The sequence below is a fragment of the Typopeltis vanoorti genome, chromosome 6 (genome assembly GCF_054136105.1).
Source record: "Typopeltis vanoorti isolate ZY-2024b chromosome 6, IOZ_Tvanoo_1.0, whole genome shotgun sequence".
Classification (NCBI taxonomy): Eukaryota; Metazoa; Arthropoda; class Arachnida; order Uropygi; family Thelyphonidae; genus Typopeltis; species Typopeltis vanoorti.
Genome location: NC_143554.1, coordinates 24648186 through 24665596, shown reverse-complemented (window position 1 = coordinate 24665596; position 17411 = coordinate 24648186). Strand labels below are relative to the sequence as shown.

At 37.0% G+C, this 17411-nt stretch overlaps 1 protein-coding gene across 3 annotated transcripts in view; it reads left to right on the top strand.

The window, feature by feature from the left end:
* Window positions 1-17411, top strand: part of LOC150105342 (calmodulin-binding transcription activator 1-like) — a 1067501-nt gene that overhangs the window by 877813 nt on the left and 172277 nt on the right. For all 3 annotated transcript variants that reach the window (XM_090394729.1, XM_090394728.1, XM_090394730.1), the window contains one exon: window positions 12211-12584. In XM_090394729.1, coding sequence (XP_090250855.1) covers window positions 12211-12584 — 374 coding nt within the window. The remainder of the gene's footprint in view (window positions 1-12210; window positions 12585-17411) is intronic.

Genomic DNA, 17411 nt, shown 5'->3' with positions numbered 1-17411 from the left:
TTGGACAAAATTTCTACCGATGTTTCCACCTCTCTCATCTTGATGGAACAATGGCAAAATAAGCATACCACTTGGCATCAGTGTTCTCCTCCTCCACTTTAGATGACCAAGGCAAATCTTCTACTGTTCTGCAAGCCACCCTCGGTATGCCTCTTCTGATCTTTTGTCACGGTATCAAAAAATATTCAATAGCTTTGATGTTAATAAGTCCTCTGACCTAGATGGCTTCTTCCAGTTATATAAAAGCTTGTGCTTTAAAATACATCCTATATTGCTTTTACAAATTGTACTCATCTGGAACCTATCCAACAGTCTGGAATGCAGGTTTTTATCTAGCCAATATTCTCAAAAGTGATGGAGAGTGTCTTCAACAATGAACTTCACTTCCTAGAAATCCATCAGTTTAGTAATCACCAGTTTGGAATCTGCTTCTTGTTCTACAGCAGACCTCATCACTAACTTTAATTATCTTTGGACACAGAAGCTCTTGTGAAGCTTTCTTATGGTCTACCTCCTAGCCTTTATAAGTGGATTGCCAGCTTCATCTCTGGCCATTTCACTGCATGTCATGGTGAATGGTTTTCTCTCATCTGTATTTTCCATCAATGCTGGAGTATACAAAAACTATGCTTTCACCATGCACATCAATGGTCTTCTCTTCATAGCTTTGCTGATGACAGTATATTCCATTCCTCTTCTTCATTCATTAAAATCTTGTAGTACTCAGATGATTCAAGCTTTAAAATGTGATATGGCCAATGCCTTAAACACTGAGCTTGTAGTCATTCTCAAGTGGGTTGAAGATAATTTGTTAAGTGACCATAAAAATCCCCTTATTTCCTGCAAGAAAGACCATGCCTCACTGTCTCCTACTTTTGAGGGAAAACTAGCAACAAACCAGAAAAATTACTGAACAATCCCTGCTTAGTGCCTGTTATAAGCTCCTAGAAAGGCTCATCCTCAATAGAATTTCCCCTAAGATAATAGAACAAGTACCAGTGAAACAGGCTGGATTCAGACATAAACAAAGCTGCTGTTATCAGGTTTTGTCACTCACCACACATAGAGGCAGGCTACCAACAATGCCTGAAAACAGCTGTAGCTTTCGTAGACCTCACTGAAGCTTATGATACAGTCTGGAGGCAAAGTGCAATCTGCAAGTTACTTTTTGCAGTCCCATGCAGAACAATAGCTAAACTAATTGAAAACATGCTAAGCAACCACCTGTTCCAAGTGTTTATGGGCGAGAACAGAAGTAAACAAAGAACAGTCGATAATGGCTTACCAAAAGAGTCAGTTCTGGCTCCTTTCCTTTTTAATATTGCAGATCTTGGAGGCTGTCTACTACAGCCTCCAAGAAGTTTTGTTATGCTAATGACATTACTCTAGTAACCAGACACACCAACTTTACTACAATAGAAGATTATTATTATTATTATTATTCGTGACACCTCTAAAGAGTCTGAAGACTCATTGCAGGAGGACACCTACTGTACAACTCTCCGTCTCCACTACTACACAGAACCTCTACTACCAATCACCTACATCAATGCCATCTACTGCCCACAACCACCACCACCACTGCTAGTATTTTTTTGTCTGTAAATTGCGTGTGTTCTGAAGGGCTGATTTCTCTGTATGCAGGATGATAAACTTGAGTTTCTGGGAGAAAAAACCCTGCTACCTCTGTATGAGATTGGCTAACTTACCTTCAATTGAAAAAAGTCCATATAAAGATTCCTCCCGTCATGACGAGAATCGAACTTAGGCCTTTTCTAATTGAAGGGCACAATGTACCGTCGTTCTTCCAATTGCTCTATGGAGGAAATCATAACAAATGATCTTGCAACCCTAGATACCACTAGACTACTTCTGCAAATGGATTACTACATTTGCCAGGGTTTATGCCTAAACCCTAGCAAAACAGAATTTCATGCTTCCACCTAAACAATAACCAGGCTGACAAAGAACTGATGGTCTACTTCAACCACAAACTTCTATGCTACAACAGATTCCCAAAATATCTGGGCATCACTTTGGATAGAATTCTGTTTTTTAAACCACATCTCATTAACACTGCATCCAAGTTGAAAACAATATACTGCAAAAACTCTGCGGAACAGCAGAGTTTTTGCAGTAAATTTTTCTTATAATCAAAAGTGTTCCGTGACTTCGAAAAGGTTAAGAACCACTGCTCTAAAGTGACATTAGCAGTAAGGCATTGTAAAGGGTAGATTCTGTCTTAGTAACTTATTCACATTTTATAATAAAGTGACAGCACATCTGGATAAAGATAATGGCTACACCATGATACTGCTCAACTTTACCAAGGCATTTGACAGAATACCATATGAAAAACTTTCAAAAATTAGACAGGAGGAATGGATATGAGGCAAGTAGTATGGATAGGGGGATGGACAGACACCAGAGAGTATTATATGGTGGAGTAGAGTCTAGGAGAATGATTGTGACTAGTGGAGTACCTCAGAACTCTGTGGAGTTCAGTACTAGAGCCACTACTCTTTAATTTTAATTATGGCAATATAGACTGGAATGAAGAGATAGCAACTGGAAGTAAAGAAAATGAGTTTCTTGAGTTTTTGAGGGAAAACTACCTCAGACAGTATGTAACAGAAGGCACACGAGGATTAAGAGTCTTGGATTTGGTCATCTCATTGGAGGATGTAATTATCAATGAGGTGTCAAATCATCCACCAATTGGTGAAAGTGACCATGAGGTGATTACCTGGGTGGTTGTCAGCAGTGCAAGGACCCCTGTAAAAAAAGGGTATATGTGGAACTACAAGGGGGTGATTATGAAGAGCTCAGGAGACAGCTTGCAGGTGTAGCATGGAAGGATTTCGATATGTAGCCAGCAAAAGAAAGAATGATTATGGAAGGATGACATTGACTGGAGGAAATGGCATAAAGACAGCTGTTGCAGAATGTGTGGTGGAGATACTTAATGAGCAGTTCATAAAGATCTTTCAATCTTGTGAATGTGACTTCATGGAGAGATTAAGAGCAGTTGATGATGGGGAGGAGAGACTGACTGTAAGTGAGCAAGAGGTGTTTGGGGAGTTGAGTAAACTAGATGTAAATAAGGCTGTGGGACTTGATAATATATTACCGCATATTCTGAAGGAATGTGCCAGAGAGTTGACACCTGCCTTGACATATTTTTTTAATAAGAGTCTTGCACTTGGTCAAGTTCCTAAAGAGTGGAAGGAGGGCAAGATTGTGCCACTTCATAAAGGAGGTGATCGAACTCAAGCATCAAACTATAGGCCTATCTGTGTGTCAGGTGTTGTGGTTAAGTTGTTGGAGAAGCTTGTGAGAACTAGGATCCAGAGTTGGGTTGACAACAGTGGTATAATCTTTGATGGACAGCATGGATTTGCTAAAGGGAGGTCATGTTTTAGTAATCTACTTACTTATTATAATAAAGTGACTGCTTCCTTGGACAGAGGAGAGGATACACAGTAATATACTTATATTTCACAAAGGTTTTTGATAGAGAACTTCATGATAAACTGATAGTCAAACTAGATCAGATGGGGTTGGATATTAGATTAGTGCATTGGATTGGAGACAGGTTATCTGATAGGTAACAACAAGATGTGTATGGGGGTGCAATATCCAGGAAAAGGAAAGTCACTAGTGAAGTGATTCAGGGGTCTCTTTCAGGGCCATTACTATTTAACTTGTATATTAATGATATTGGATGGAGATATTCAGTTGATATTAAGATTTGGATGGAGATATTCAGTTGTTTTCAGATGATGCAAAGTTGGGACGAACCATAAAGAGTAGTGAAGATCTTGTGGCCTTGCAAGAAGACTTGAATAAATTGAGTGATTGGGCAAGCAAATGGGGATGTGAGTTCAATGTTGCAAAATGTAAGGTTTTAAAATTTGGAAAACAAAGATGGGATGCAGAATTTATGCTTGGTGAGAATATATTGTTGGAAGTAGAGGAAATAAGAGATCTGGGGGTCTAAAGTCTAAAGGTCTAAAATTTAGGGGACACATCGCCAAAATTGTGAGGACAACACAAAGACTTCTGGGAATGATGTGGAAGACACTGACGTGTAGAAGTAGGGAGATTCTTGTTCCATTGCATAAGGCTTTGATTAGGCCACACATGGACTATTGTGCCCAGATTTGGTCACCTGGTTTTCAGAAGGATGAAGAGATGTTGGAAAGGGTCCAAAGGCGACTGACTAAGGTAGTTTCTGACCTCTGGAATGTCGAGTATGAGGAAAGATTGAAAAGATGTAATTTGCAGAGTCTAGTGGACTCTGCAAATTATAAATACAAATTATGCACACAGATTTGTTGACTATGCACACAGATTTGTCACCTTGGGTTTCTTGGGTACCAGGAGGTGGTCGAGAAGATTAAGAGGCAAGTGACCAAGCTGCTAACAGGTCTGAGGAATACTGCCTACAATGATAGGTTGAAGGTTTGTGGATTACAAAGTTTGGTTAATAGGCAGAAAAGAGGGGACTTGATAGAAACTTTTAAAATATTAAATGGATTCTACAAAATTCATGCAAATGAAGTTTTTCAATACCTGACAAATAATCAGAGAACTAGGTGCCACCATGGCCCCTAGTTGTGTAAGTGTGTAGTTACTAGGGGTTTGCAGACCAGAATTTTTGCATAGAGAGTTGAATAGATTGCCATAATTGGTTGTGAGTTCCCTGATGGTGAATGGATTCAAGGAGAGGTATTACAGGATATGTGTGTATGATGGTTGATTTGGGTCTCCCGCAATGCGTCTCTGGGCTCCATGGAAATGCCGTAAATAATAATAATAATAATAAAGAACATACAAGGATATATATATATATATATATATATATATATATATATATATATATATATATATAATGTTTATAGGAAGATTTACTCAGTTTGGGAACATGTTAAAAGTATTAAATGACTAAAGACCGAGATTAACATAAAAGGTTTTAATCACGCAGCTAGTTGCATCTAACATAGACTTCTTCAAGTTCTAAAAAAAAACATATAAGAATCCCAGTAAGGAACTAGATCTCAACAGTATTAATAAATGCAGCAAAAACACTGTAGATGCTAAAGCCTAGATGAGTTTTAAAAAAAGAACAATCTGCAACTGTATTATTAGGCACATGCGTGCATCCAGGTTTAAAATTGCTTGGTATCTTTAACATAACTATACCCAAGTTAAAAATACTTTCTACATCTATATCTCCTCCTGAGATTTTTATTTAATAAGGTTATAACACCTTATGGTAACTTGTTTTGGTAAAATATTTACAAGCTCTGCATTACTAAATCTTGGTATTTCTAGCCTGGCTCCCACTGATGAGACCTCAATAAAGGTCAAAACCGGTCTGGGTAGTGGCCCCTTGCCTTTAATACAAAACATCATAATCATACATCCCCTTCTTGAAGATGTGTTTTGGCATTTAGGGTGAATATTAAGATTAGTGATCAGATCTTGCTCCACCTTTACCTTGAGTTGCCTTGGTCTTGCACTACCTGTGGGACCAGCTAGTCTTGCATAAATTGCAGGCCCAAACTTGACATTTTGTCTGTTTGCTTACTTGGAAAAAATGGAGTAAAACCAGGTTTAAAATTGCTTGGTATCTTTAACATAAAGAAAGAAAGCCTTTATCCTCCAATTCATCTTAATTAAACTTAAAATTCTCTCAAAACTCGTGGTGAAATACCACGAGTTTTGAGAGAATGTGCTATGGAACCAATAGTGCCTTTGACCTGGCTTTTCAATTAAAGTCTGGCTGCTGGAAAGGTGCCCATGGAATGGAAGGAAGGTAAGATAGTGCCATTGCATAAGTATGGTAGCAGACTGGAAGTGTCTAATTATAGACCAGTTTGTGTGTCATCAGTAGTTAGTAAGATCTTGGAGAAAGTAGTGAAGGACTGTATACAGCACTGGGCAGATGAGGGTAATGTTATCTGTGAGAGTCAACATGGATTTGTGAAGGGGAACTCTTGTTTTAGCAATATGCTAGCCTTTTATGATAAAGTTACAAGAGCATTAGATGAGAGAAAGGCATATACTCACATTTTCTTAGACTTAGCAAAGGCATTTGACAGGGTGCCACATGATAAGCTGATATTGAAGTTGCAGCACATGGGTCTGAATGTCAGATTGGTCAACTGGATTCAAGATTAGCTGTCCGATAGGTATCAGAGAGTTGTGTATGGTGGGGCAGTTTCAAGGAAGCAGAGGGTTACAAGTGGGGTCCCACAGAGCTCAATACTGGGACCTATATTGTTTAACCTTTATATCAATGACATCAATATCTTATTGTTTAACCTTTATATCATTGACATCAATATATCAATGACTTTATATCAGTGGATTGCAAGGGGATATTCAGTTGTTTGCAGATGATGCGAAGCTGGGAAGGATTATTAGTAATAGTGCAGATGTGGCAGCCCTACAAGAGGATTTGAATAAGCTAGGCAGATGAGCAAATGAATGGGGGTATCAGTTTAATGCAGCAAAATGTAAGGTCTTGAGGTTTGGAACACATCCATGGGATGCTGTATATTCTATGGGAGGAGTTATACTGGAGGAAGTAGGGGAGACAAGAGATCTGGGGTTGATAATTGATAGAAACCTGAAATTTAGGGAACATAATGCAAAGGTGGCGAAGGTAACACAGAGGATTGCTCTAATAATGAGAAGGACACTGACCTGCAGATATAAAACAGTTATCATTCTGTTGTACAAGACCCTGATCAGACCACACTTGGGCTATTGTGCTCAGATTTGGTCCCCAGGATTTCAAGGAGATAAATTAACTGTGGAAAGGGTACAAAGGCGGATAACAAAGTTGGTATCAGGACTGTATAATCATAGTTATGAGGATCGGGGGAATGTGGAGTGCAGAGTTTGGTGGATAGAAGAAGGAGAGGTGATATGATTGAGACTTTTAAACTGTTGAGAGGGTGTTACAGGGTTGACACTGGGGAGTTCTTTCACTTGGTTGAACAGCGGGAAGGAGTGATGACAAGAGGCCATCCCTGGACGTTATGAAAGGAAACTGTGAGCAAGAGGGTGAGGAGTGGTTTCTTTGCATGGAGGGTGGTTGAACCATGGAATGCATTGCCTGATAGAGTGGTGAGAGCAAGAACAGTCAATGAGTTCAAGGAGTGGTATGATAGGCTTTGTGTTTCTTGTGGGGGGGGGGACCTCCCCTCGATGAGTCTTGATAAACTTTGTGTTTCTTAGGAAGGACCTCCCACGATGAGTCTTGACTTAATGGAGGCCTGAATAATAATAATAATTAATGTTAGGATGTATATTATTTAGGTGTTCTTGAAAGTTCTGGAGGGTATCAAGGCCATGTTCCCAAATTAAAAAGATGTTGTCAATATAGTTTCCACACTTTAGGTTTTTAAAGGAAAGGAGGAAATCGCCTTTTCTTCGAAATCTTCCAGGTAAATGTTGGCAAGAACTAGGGACAAAGGTTTTCCCATATCAAGGCCTGAATTATGCTTTTAGATTGTGTCTTCGAATTTAAAGTAACTGGAGTTGACACAGTGTATCAATAAGGCCGTGATCTTCTCAGATACTTTGTCTTTTAAAAGGAAAAGTACTTCTTCCATAGGAACATTTGTAAACAATGAAACTACGTCAAAGCTGGCCATGATATCTGTGTCTTTGATTGCAATATCTTTGAGCTTGGATACAAAATCTGTGCAGTTTTGCTAGAAGGATGTAGATTTCCTGGATAAACATTTTAGAGAAGAAGCGAGATATTTAGAAAGCTTGTAAATCAGAGAATCATTACCTTCGACCATAGGACGAAGTGGAATATTCTCCTTGTGAATTTTTGGAAGACCATATAGCCAAGGTAGAGGATGGAGAGAACAGAGGGAAAGGTGTAAATTTCTTGGTAATTCTGTTGTTGTTCTCAGCAAATTGTTTGTATGGTTCTGAAATTCTCTAGTAGGATCTCTTTTGAGGATTGAGTAAGTAAATCTTGTATCTTATGCATAATCTTTTTGTTGGGGACTACTGGAGCATTTCCTTTATCCACTGGGAGAATGATGATGTCTTGGTTATTCTTTAATTTTTAATAGCCTGTCGTTCTGAAGAGAGAGAGAGAATGTTGTCGGTAGGAAGTTTAGTATTGTTAATAGTGAAGCTAGACTCAATACAGAGTAGGTTTGCATCCTGGGTAGGAAGTAAAGAAGCAGCTTTTTCAATTGTGTTGAGTAATAATTCTTTAGGAATACATGTCAATAACAGAACAAAATTGAGGCCTCTTGAGAGAACACTTTTTTCAGCAGCCAATAGGTTGTGACTAGACTTGTTGACAACCACCTTCTCCTGAGACAGGTGAGGTTTGTTGAAAAAAAAGACTTCTCTTTTTTTTCTTGGAGAGAACTGAATTTCCTGATTAGTTTTAACTTGTTGACATTTTGAGATTTAGAGCAAAAAAACATCTTTATATATATATATATATATATATATATATATATATATATTTGATATATAAGAATAATAATAATAATTGGTCAAGATAACTTTCAAAATACTAAAAATACAATTCTGTCCAGGATTTATCATCTACAAAATATCATAAACAAAAATCTACTAGTTGATTCTGTTGTAGTCCCACTCCCAGAATCACAAATTTCTCATCCAATATTTTGCATCATTGTACAGACCACTCATGATCACTCACATTAAACATAAGACACATTTCTTACAAAAATAAAAAGTTTAATCCTAGCTAGCTTTTTGCTGATGTAGTTGTGAATTTTGATACTGCTTCTCTTTTTGTGAAGCTCTCTGCAGCTGATGCCCTTGAATGTTAACCCCGTGACTTTCCCTTAGATGTTTTAAATTTATTTCAGTTCATTAATTCAAGTAATTTCACTTGAAAGAGTCAACTTTATAAGCAAATTGAAGGAACTATCACTGACATTCTGTTATTACTTACACTTGCAATGTCCAGAGAATTTTTTTTTTTTGGGGGGGGGGGTATCAAAACACTTTTGTATCATCTCTCACCAAACTCTCCTATACATGAAATATTAATCCAGATATATACAGATTGTTGCCTTAGCTTTATTACCACCTTTGAAAGTTGTTCTTTCTTTCTTTCTGTAACACATATATATGAGAATTAAGTTACATTGCTAGAAGAATTCAGTAAATATGAATTAAATTTGATAATTAAACAGAATGAATTAAATATGGGTTTATATGAAATTGTTTTTGTATTGCACGAGTCTTACATACACTGCTTGGAAAGAAATCAATACAGACACCCCAATGGGCACATGGTTACATCGTGACATGTAACAAGTCACAAGTTTGTAGCCGGTATAAATCAGAGGAATGTGATGCCCCCAAGTCAGTGCAACTTGTCCCAGTGAAATGGCTGCGAGAAGAAAACTGACAGAGTAAGAAAGAGGTGTCATGATAGGATGCCATATTGCAGGCTATCTGTTCAGCAAATAGTTGACAAATTGAGCCATTCCAGGTCAACAATCAGTGATACCATACTGAGATGAAAGCACAAGGGAGTCAGCTGCAAATGCTACCCACGGTGGGTGACCCACCACTTTCACCAAGCATGATCGTAGCATGTTATGAAGTATAATATATAAACAGTACCATTTGTCAGCTGACACATTGAATATGGAGCTCTGAGCATCAACTGGAACATGAATCTGCACAAAAAAACATTCAGCAAGGCTCATAACATGGGCTTTCATGGTAGAACTGCAATATGCAAGCCCCACATTACTTGAACCAACATGCAACATTGTCTGCATGTTGGTTCAGGCAAAGCATGTATGCAAAAAAAAGTGGGACTTGGAAGCTTGGAAACCTGAATTATGGAGCAAGTACACCCACCTCTGCCGAGCAGAGGTGGGTGCACCAAATGTCCAATGATCGCCTCTTACCACAGTGCATAACCCCAACCGTGAAATTTGGAGGTTGCAGTTTGATGGTATGGTCATTTTTTCCTGGTTTGGTATTGGACCTCTGTTTGTGGTACCACAAACATTGAACTCCCAGAGGTATATGAACATTATGGACAATGCAATGCTTCCTACTTTGTGGGTTTCTACAGAACTGACCATTGTCTCTTTCAGCAAGACAATGCACTGTGCCATAAGGCTGTTGCTGTAACTGCATGGTTTGTGGACATGAATGTCACCACACTTGACTAGTCTCTGTAGAGCCCTGATCTCAACCCTGTTAAATATCTGTGGAATGAACTGGAGCATCAGTCAAGGTCAAGGAACATCTGCCCCACAACAGTCCAGGACCTAATTACATGCCTACAGGAAGAATGGTCCAAAATTCCCATTGATTGCTACCATACACTTGTGGAAAGTATGTCCAATAGGATTTCTGCAGTCATTACAGCAAAAGGCGGGCCTACATCTTATTACGGTGAGTGCCATTGGCTGTGCATTCCTCACACTATGGTGTCCATTGACTTGTTTCCGAGCAGTGTATATTACCATATTTACTTGAATATGACTTGCCCTCGCATATATCTCGCACCCCTGATTTTACTTTACAAAAAAATAAATTTAAAAATTTCACATATACCTTGCTCACAAAAAGTTTATAAAACTTTAAGAAATACATAGCGAATGTTGTTATGGCAGTTTCAGATATTTTGGAATTTGGTTGAAGAGAATCAGCATTTCAACTCAACGATCTTCGGTAAGTCTTTGTCACTGAGTTGCTCGGTCTTTTGTTAATACTGCACTAATCATATGGGAGACCGGAAGTAGCGATAGCAAATAGTAGATTCTTGTTGAGTCACATGCATTTTCAGTTTTGTTTTGTTTTTTAAATTGTGGGGATCTTATGATTCCAAAATGATAAAAGGACAAACAATAATGAAACTGTTTGTTTTAATTTAATTACAGAAGCATTGTCACTAAAGATTCAAATATATTGCATGATGAAGGTGAGTGGCCGATCGCGTAAACAATGTTGATAATTAAAATTTAAATGTATTCATTTTATAAATAATGCAAGCAATTATAAATTATAACGTATACTGAGGATTTAATTATAAACGTCATTTTTTTTTTCCCTGAAAAACTTCTGAAAATTTCCACATACATCTCGCACCACGATTTTTTAACTTTAATTTTTTGGGAAAAAAGTGCGAGTTATATTTGAGTAAATACGGTATACTTTAACTCTGCATCAAAGATAAGAATCTATAAGAACACAACTACTTCATCCCTAAACAACAGTAAGTTATTAACAGTATCATTTAGCAGAAAATAAAGAATTTGGAAAGAACAATGTAACATTGTATAATGCTTTCAATTAAAATTGTTCATTGTCTTAATCCACTTGTCTTTCTTAGCATTATTGAGAGACTTCAGCAGCTCAGTGGCTACTGTAGGGTTATTATTAGTAGAGAATTCTTTATACAGTCTTTCACTGTCACTATTCCAACCTGGGATATAATCTCTCCTAAAACCTCTTGGAATGGTTAGTTTGGCAGCACCATTAATAATGTCAACAAATCTATTGTAGTTGTTTACATTGTGCTTTATAAATCTTATAACAGTATCAACCTGTTTCTTAAAAGATTCCCAGTCAGCTTTGAGAAAGTTCCACCTAGGTTTTAATACTGTTCTTATGATTGGAATATTTAGGCCTAGTTCATAGATTATAGGTCGATGTTGGCTATTTGGAAAATGATCTAATATTTCCCTAATATCCTGGTTGCACCATGAGGAGGCAGTCTACTGTACCCCTTTTATTATGATTTTTGAAATTGTTTTTATGTAATATCCTGAGACCTGTACATCATACGCTAAATAAAATAAAGAATGCCTTCAATTGTTAACATGCAAAGGAGATTTTGTGGAGTTTTTCATGACAATAATGATGAACTAATATCTGATTTCTAATTATGTAGATAACTTAAATTTCTGATTAATTATGCAGTTTTTAAGTTACACTGTTATGATGATGATGAGAGGAGATTCCAGTTGCACTGCACCAGATGTTGCAGTCTATTCATACTTGAATCTATTCTATATTTTTAAAATTTTTAAGGAAATATTAGGATTTTTCTCTTATAATATATACATGGATATTATGAGCATTTTAAATAAATTAAAATATGTATTTTTTTTACTGTCAGAACAACTAAAAATAAAGTATCTGAAAATGAAACTTTTTCAGAACTAAAAATAAAGTATCTGATGAAAATAAAGAACAGAAAATAGATATGCAGTTCAACAGATCATATTCGTCTGCTTTCCAAACCAGAACAAGTATTGGACACATTCCTCTTCTCACAGGACGAACTAAGTTCCTTAATATAAAAGATAGTGTTAAACTGTTTCGACAATCTTCAGAAGATAGTAATATCCATCTTAACCTAGATGGACAACTTGAAAATTCAAGGGGTATAGACAGCAAAAAATTTGCACCATCACTCTTGCTTACAGAAGACAGCAGATTACATTTCTCTTTAAATGCTGGCAGCTATAATGTCCACAGATCATCAGCCAAATTAAAAAGTGCTAAATCACCTCCTCCTCTTATGGATGCTGGTATGTATTCCAATATGTATAATTTTGTAAAATGCGTATGCTGGTTTACATCATTCTTAACAGTAGTTTGTTATGAATAATGTCGATATCTAGGTTAAATCTCCAAAAAAAAAAAAAAAATCTTTTGCTGTGATGATACTACTCCTCATCTGCAAAACCATTAATACTTAACTATATAAATCTAAAATTTGCCCAGCTTTAAGAATACTGTTGTCATGGAAGTTTTTATCTTATTCATTTCCACAGATGTTCAATAGGGTTGAAATCAGGGCTCTGTGGAGCCCATTCATGTCCACAAACTATGAAGTTACAGCAGCAGCAGCAGCAGCAGCCTTATGGCATGGTGCACTGTCTTGCTGAAAGAGACAATAGTCAGTTTCATTAGAAATGTCACAATGTAGAAAGCAATGCATTGTCCATAATGTTCAGATACCTCTTGTAGTTCAATGTTTGTGTTGCCACAAACAGAGGTCCATGACAAGAGGCCATCCCTGGAAGTTACGAAAGGAAACTGTGAGCAAGCGGGTGAGGAGTGGTTTCTTTGCATGGAGGGTGGTTGAACCATGGAATGCATTGCCTGATGGAGTGGTGAGAGCGAAAACAGTCAATGAGTTTAAGGAGTGGTATGATAGACTTTGTGTTTCTTAGGAAGGACCTCCCACGATGAGTCTTTTGATTCCATGGAGGCCTGAATAATAATAATAATACCAAACCAGGAAAAACAGAACCATGCCATCACACTGCCACCTCAAAATTTGACAGTTGCACTGTTAAGAGCCATTCACTGAGAATCTGCAACACCCAGACCCATCTATCTGCTTGGTACAGGATATAGTGTGATTCATTGCTCCATAATGAATCCAGCTTTCCAAGCTTCCACAACCCACTGTACACACTCTTTGCACCACTGAAGATGATGCTGCATGTTGGCTCAGGTAATGTGGGGCTTGCATATTGCAGTTCTACCATGGAAATCTATGTTGTGAGCCTTGGTTCTGAATGTTTTTGTGCAGATTTGTGTTTTAGTTGCTCAGAACTACTCATTCAGTGTGTCAGTCGATGAATGGCAGTTTTTACATATTATCATTCATAGCACCCTATGGTCACATTCAGTGTGGGTCATCCACCGCATGTAGCACTTGCAGTTGACTTCCTGCATTTCCATCTCGGTATGGTATCATTGATTGCTGACCTGGGATGACTCAATTTGTCAACGAGAAGCCTGCAACATGGCATTCTATCACATCTCTTTCAAACTCTGTCAGTTCTCTTCTAGCAGCCATTTCACCAGGACACAGTTGCACTGACATGGGAGCATCATGTTCCTTCAATTTATAATGGCTGCAAAAACATGGCCTGTTACATGGCACAGTGCACCTTGTCCATGGGGGTTTCTATTGACTTATTTCCAAACAGTTTATACATTTATTTACATAAATATAAATTTTAATGATTAGTTTTTTTTTTTTGTTTTTTTTTGTCTAGAAGTATGGCTGCATTGTCTGAAAGTATTCCAACTTCAGCAGGTAAAATAAAATAGGCATGAAATCGATGAATTTTGGGATTAAGCAAGCACTATTTTGGCAGTATAGTCAATATCGGTTTTTTTTGTCTAGAAGTATGGCTGCATTGTCTGAAAGTATTCCAACTTCAGCAGGTAAAATAAAATAGGCATGAAATCGATGAATTTTGGGATTAAGCAAGCACTATTTTGGCAGTATAGTCAATATCGTGGCAAGTATTATTGAATGTTCTAAAAAAACGATTGCTTAGTTGGCATGGAAAGCAAACTTGCTGCTGTATGTGCAGCAATTAGCTTTTACCTGTTTTTTAACCTATTATTAAATTCAGTTCAGTTCATGCTGAATTCATTACCTGCATTCATATCCCAGGATCATGAAGAAGTAGAAATAATGGACATTTATTTACATGGACACAAATTGTAATAATAATAAAATTAGGATTGAAAATTAAATTAGTCTAAATGCTGATAACTCACCAGATCTGTTTTTTTTTTTTTCCCGTGGTCAGAAAGTAAATTACACTTAGTATTATTATTGTTATTGTATTATTGTTTTTATCTTCGTAATGTTTTTATCTGTAACCATGCGTGAGCAAACAAGTTTCTAAAGTATCACAACTAGGCTGCATGTACATAAAGACAAATGAATTCCCATCAAATTGCCCTAATATCCCATAATGCATAGCATACTTCCTTTCGGATGTATATACTATGCATTATGGGAAATGTCACTAATGAGACTGTTTGCAACCTTTATTGAAGTCTCATCAAGTATGGAGCCACAGCCATGAAGATACTAAGAGGCTAAATCAATAGTGCAAGTCATATTTACATACAAGTAGGAAAATGGTTTATCACCATATTATTCAAAATACTCTGGATGAAAGATAGTTGTAGATTGTTTCTCACTTATCTGTTAAAATACTTTATCTCTCTAATCAAGTGAAAAAACTTGATTTTATTATTCAGCGTTTGGCTAAGAAGAATACATGCATATGCCACCCCATGCACTCAAAAAAAAAAAAAGGATGTACAAGACAAAAACTTGATACAACTGTCTATCTCAAAAACCATGCTGTCTTGCACAGAGTATCTATTCCCACCCACTCATTCCTGGATTCTGCCTTGGACCAGTTTTTCCAGTATTTTAACTACAATCCCTGAGACACTGATCAGTTTATAATTTGCTACCTGTCTTGGAGCCGAGCCTCCTTTATGCAGCAGAACTATTCCCCCCCCCCAGACATTCCAAGAGCTCAGACTTACAGCCTAGTCAGGCTCATTGCCAATTCCTTGTACATTTTTATAATGCCATTGATCAATATTCCATAGCCATAAATTTTGCATTATGATTCTACATTATCCTAAGCACCTTCAATTCATCTACCTCTACTGCCACACCAGTCTCTCTCATGTCTGGCATTCTAGTATCTCCACATGGAGTATCTCATAGTCTGAATATTGCTTTTCTTATTATATTGGCCATCCTTCCTTTTCTGCTTTGCACTGCCTGGGAGCTTACTGTTCACGTTCTTTGCCTTATATATTCTCCATAAAATTTTTGTTATTCCTAATTAATGATGCCACTCATTCAAATACTTTTTTTTATGTGACCCCACCCACAAATTTTTTTTTTTGTAAACCTATAGTACATTTGTTCCATGGAATGGACTAAGAATTTTTTTTTTATTATTAATTTTATATATTTCTTTTATTTTTATTTTTTACATAGTCCAGAAACTCCACTCTAGAGACCCAACATGAAACTTTCTCAAGTTGTTTCCCTGAGCCTCTCGGAGAGTACTTGCATCTGGAAAACATATTATTATTATTATTATTTGACACCTGCAGGGAGTCCAAAGACTCATCGAGGGAGAGTGTGCCAACAGCATCAAACGATTGGTCCCCTTCCAACTACTAACTGTGCTCAAACTTACTTAACTGAGCCATTAGTAGCAGAGGCTTTACCAATCGACCAACCTTTTGCCACCATATCGAATAAGTATTGATAAAGTGGAAGGCCAGGGTCAGTTATGGAGAAGTGACTAATGAGATGACATGGATAGGACTGGTTATAGATACAGTTACAAGGAATATCAGAAATAAGAGGGATTAAGTTGTTGTGTGTGTGGGTGGGTGGATGGGTGTGTCCAAAAACAGTCATTATCAGTGAAACATAGTTGGATAAGAATGGTATCCGGACAGAAATAAAGAGGATATGATATTTTCCAGGATGATATGAAGGGTAAAAAGGTTTTGGAATAGTACTGTTGATGATCATAGAGGAATTGTGCCTACATGAGATAGAAATAAAAGGGACAACATTTGCTGTGGTGTTGGATGTTGCTAATATGTCTAGAAATTAGAAGAATGGTGATAAGGAAATGTATACATAAATTAGCATAGCAAACAAGAAACAGGTTTTTTCTTGATCATTATGGGTGATTTTAATAAACAGTACATTGCAAGTAAGAGATAACATCTGAGAGCAGAGAAAAATGTTTTAGTTTTTGAGACAAAACTACTTTAAGCAGTATGAAAAGTGGCAGGCATATCTGGATTGACATTCTTGGATGTGATCATTTCATCAGAGGATATTACTATGAATGTGTGATGTCAAATTTGCTTCCAACTGGCAGAAGTGAACTGAAGTAATCACCTGGGTAGTGACTAGTCATATGAGAACTTTGATATTACTTGGAACTACACTGATAATGATTATAAAAAAAAAACTCAAGAAAGCTGGAATTATAGTATGAAATAAGGAGTTAAGCAGAAAGGAAATCAATTCAGCTTGGGCAATGGACAAGAACTATTTAACAGCAGCAGCAAGTTAAATGAGGCAGTGCAACATGGATAAATGGTGGGAAAATAAAGACCAAGATAGGAAGTAGTGTCAATTCCATGAGAAGATATAAATATAAATAGTTGGTTAGGTAGCTGACTTAGTTGGAGAGAAAAGCAAAAATGCATTATGTGCAACAATTTCTCACTTAGGCCAAGAACATCATCAGCAGATAAAGGAATGACTGAGTGGATGATATGAACATGCTTGGGGATATATTTCAGGCATTTAATGCGAACAGTTATCAAGTTATTACAGGATCTTGTTATTTTGAAGTATCGGACAATATTGATCAAGGTATTTCGTCCTTTGAACATCATGAAGAGCTTTATCTCAGAGGAAATGGCAGAGGAATGACAGCCATTCCTTCATTGTCTGGTCAATGATTAGACAATGTATGAGAAAATAAATATACTTGAGGAAGAGCTCCAAAAGTTATATTATTTAGTTTTTAAAAAAA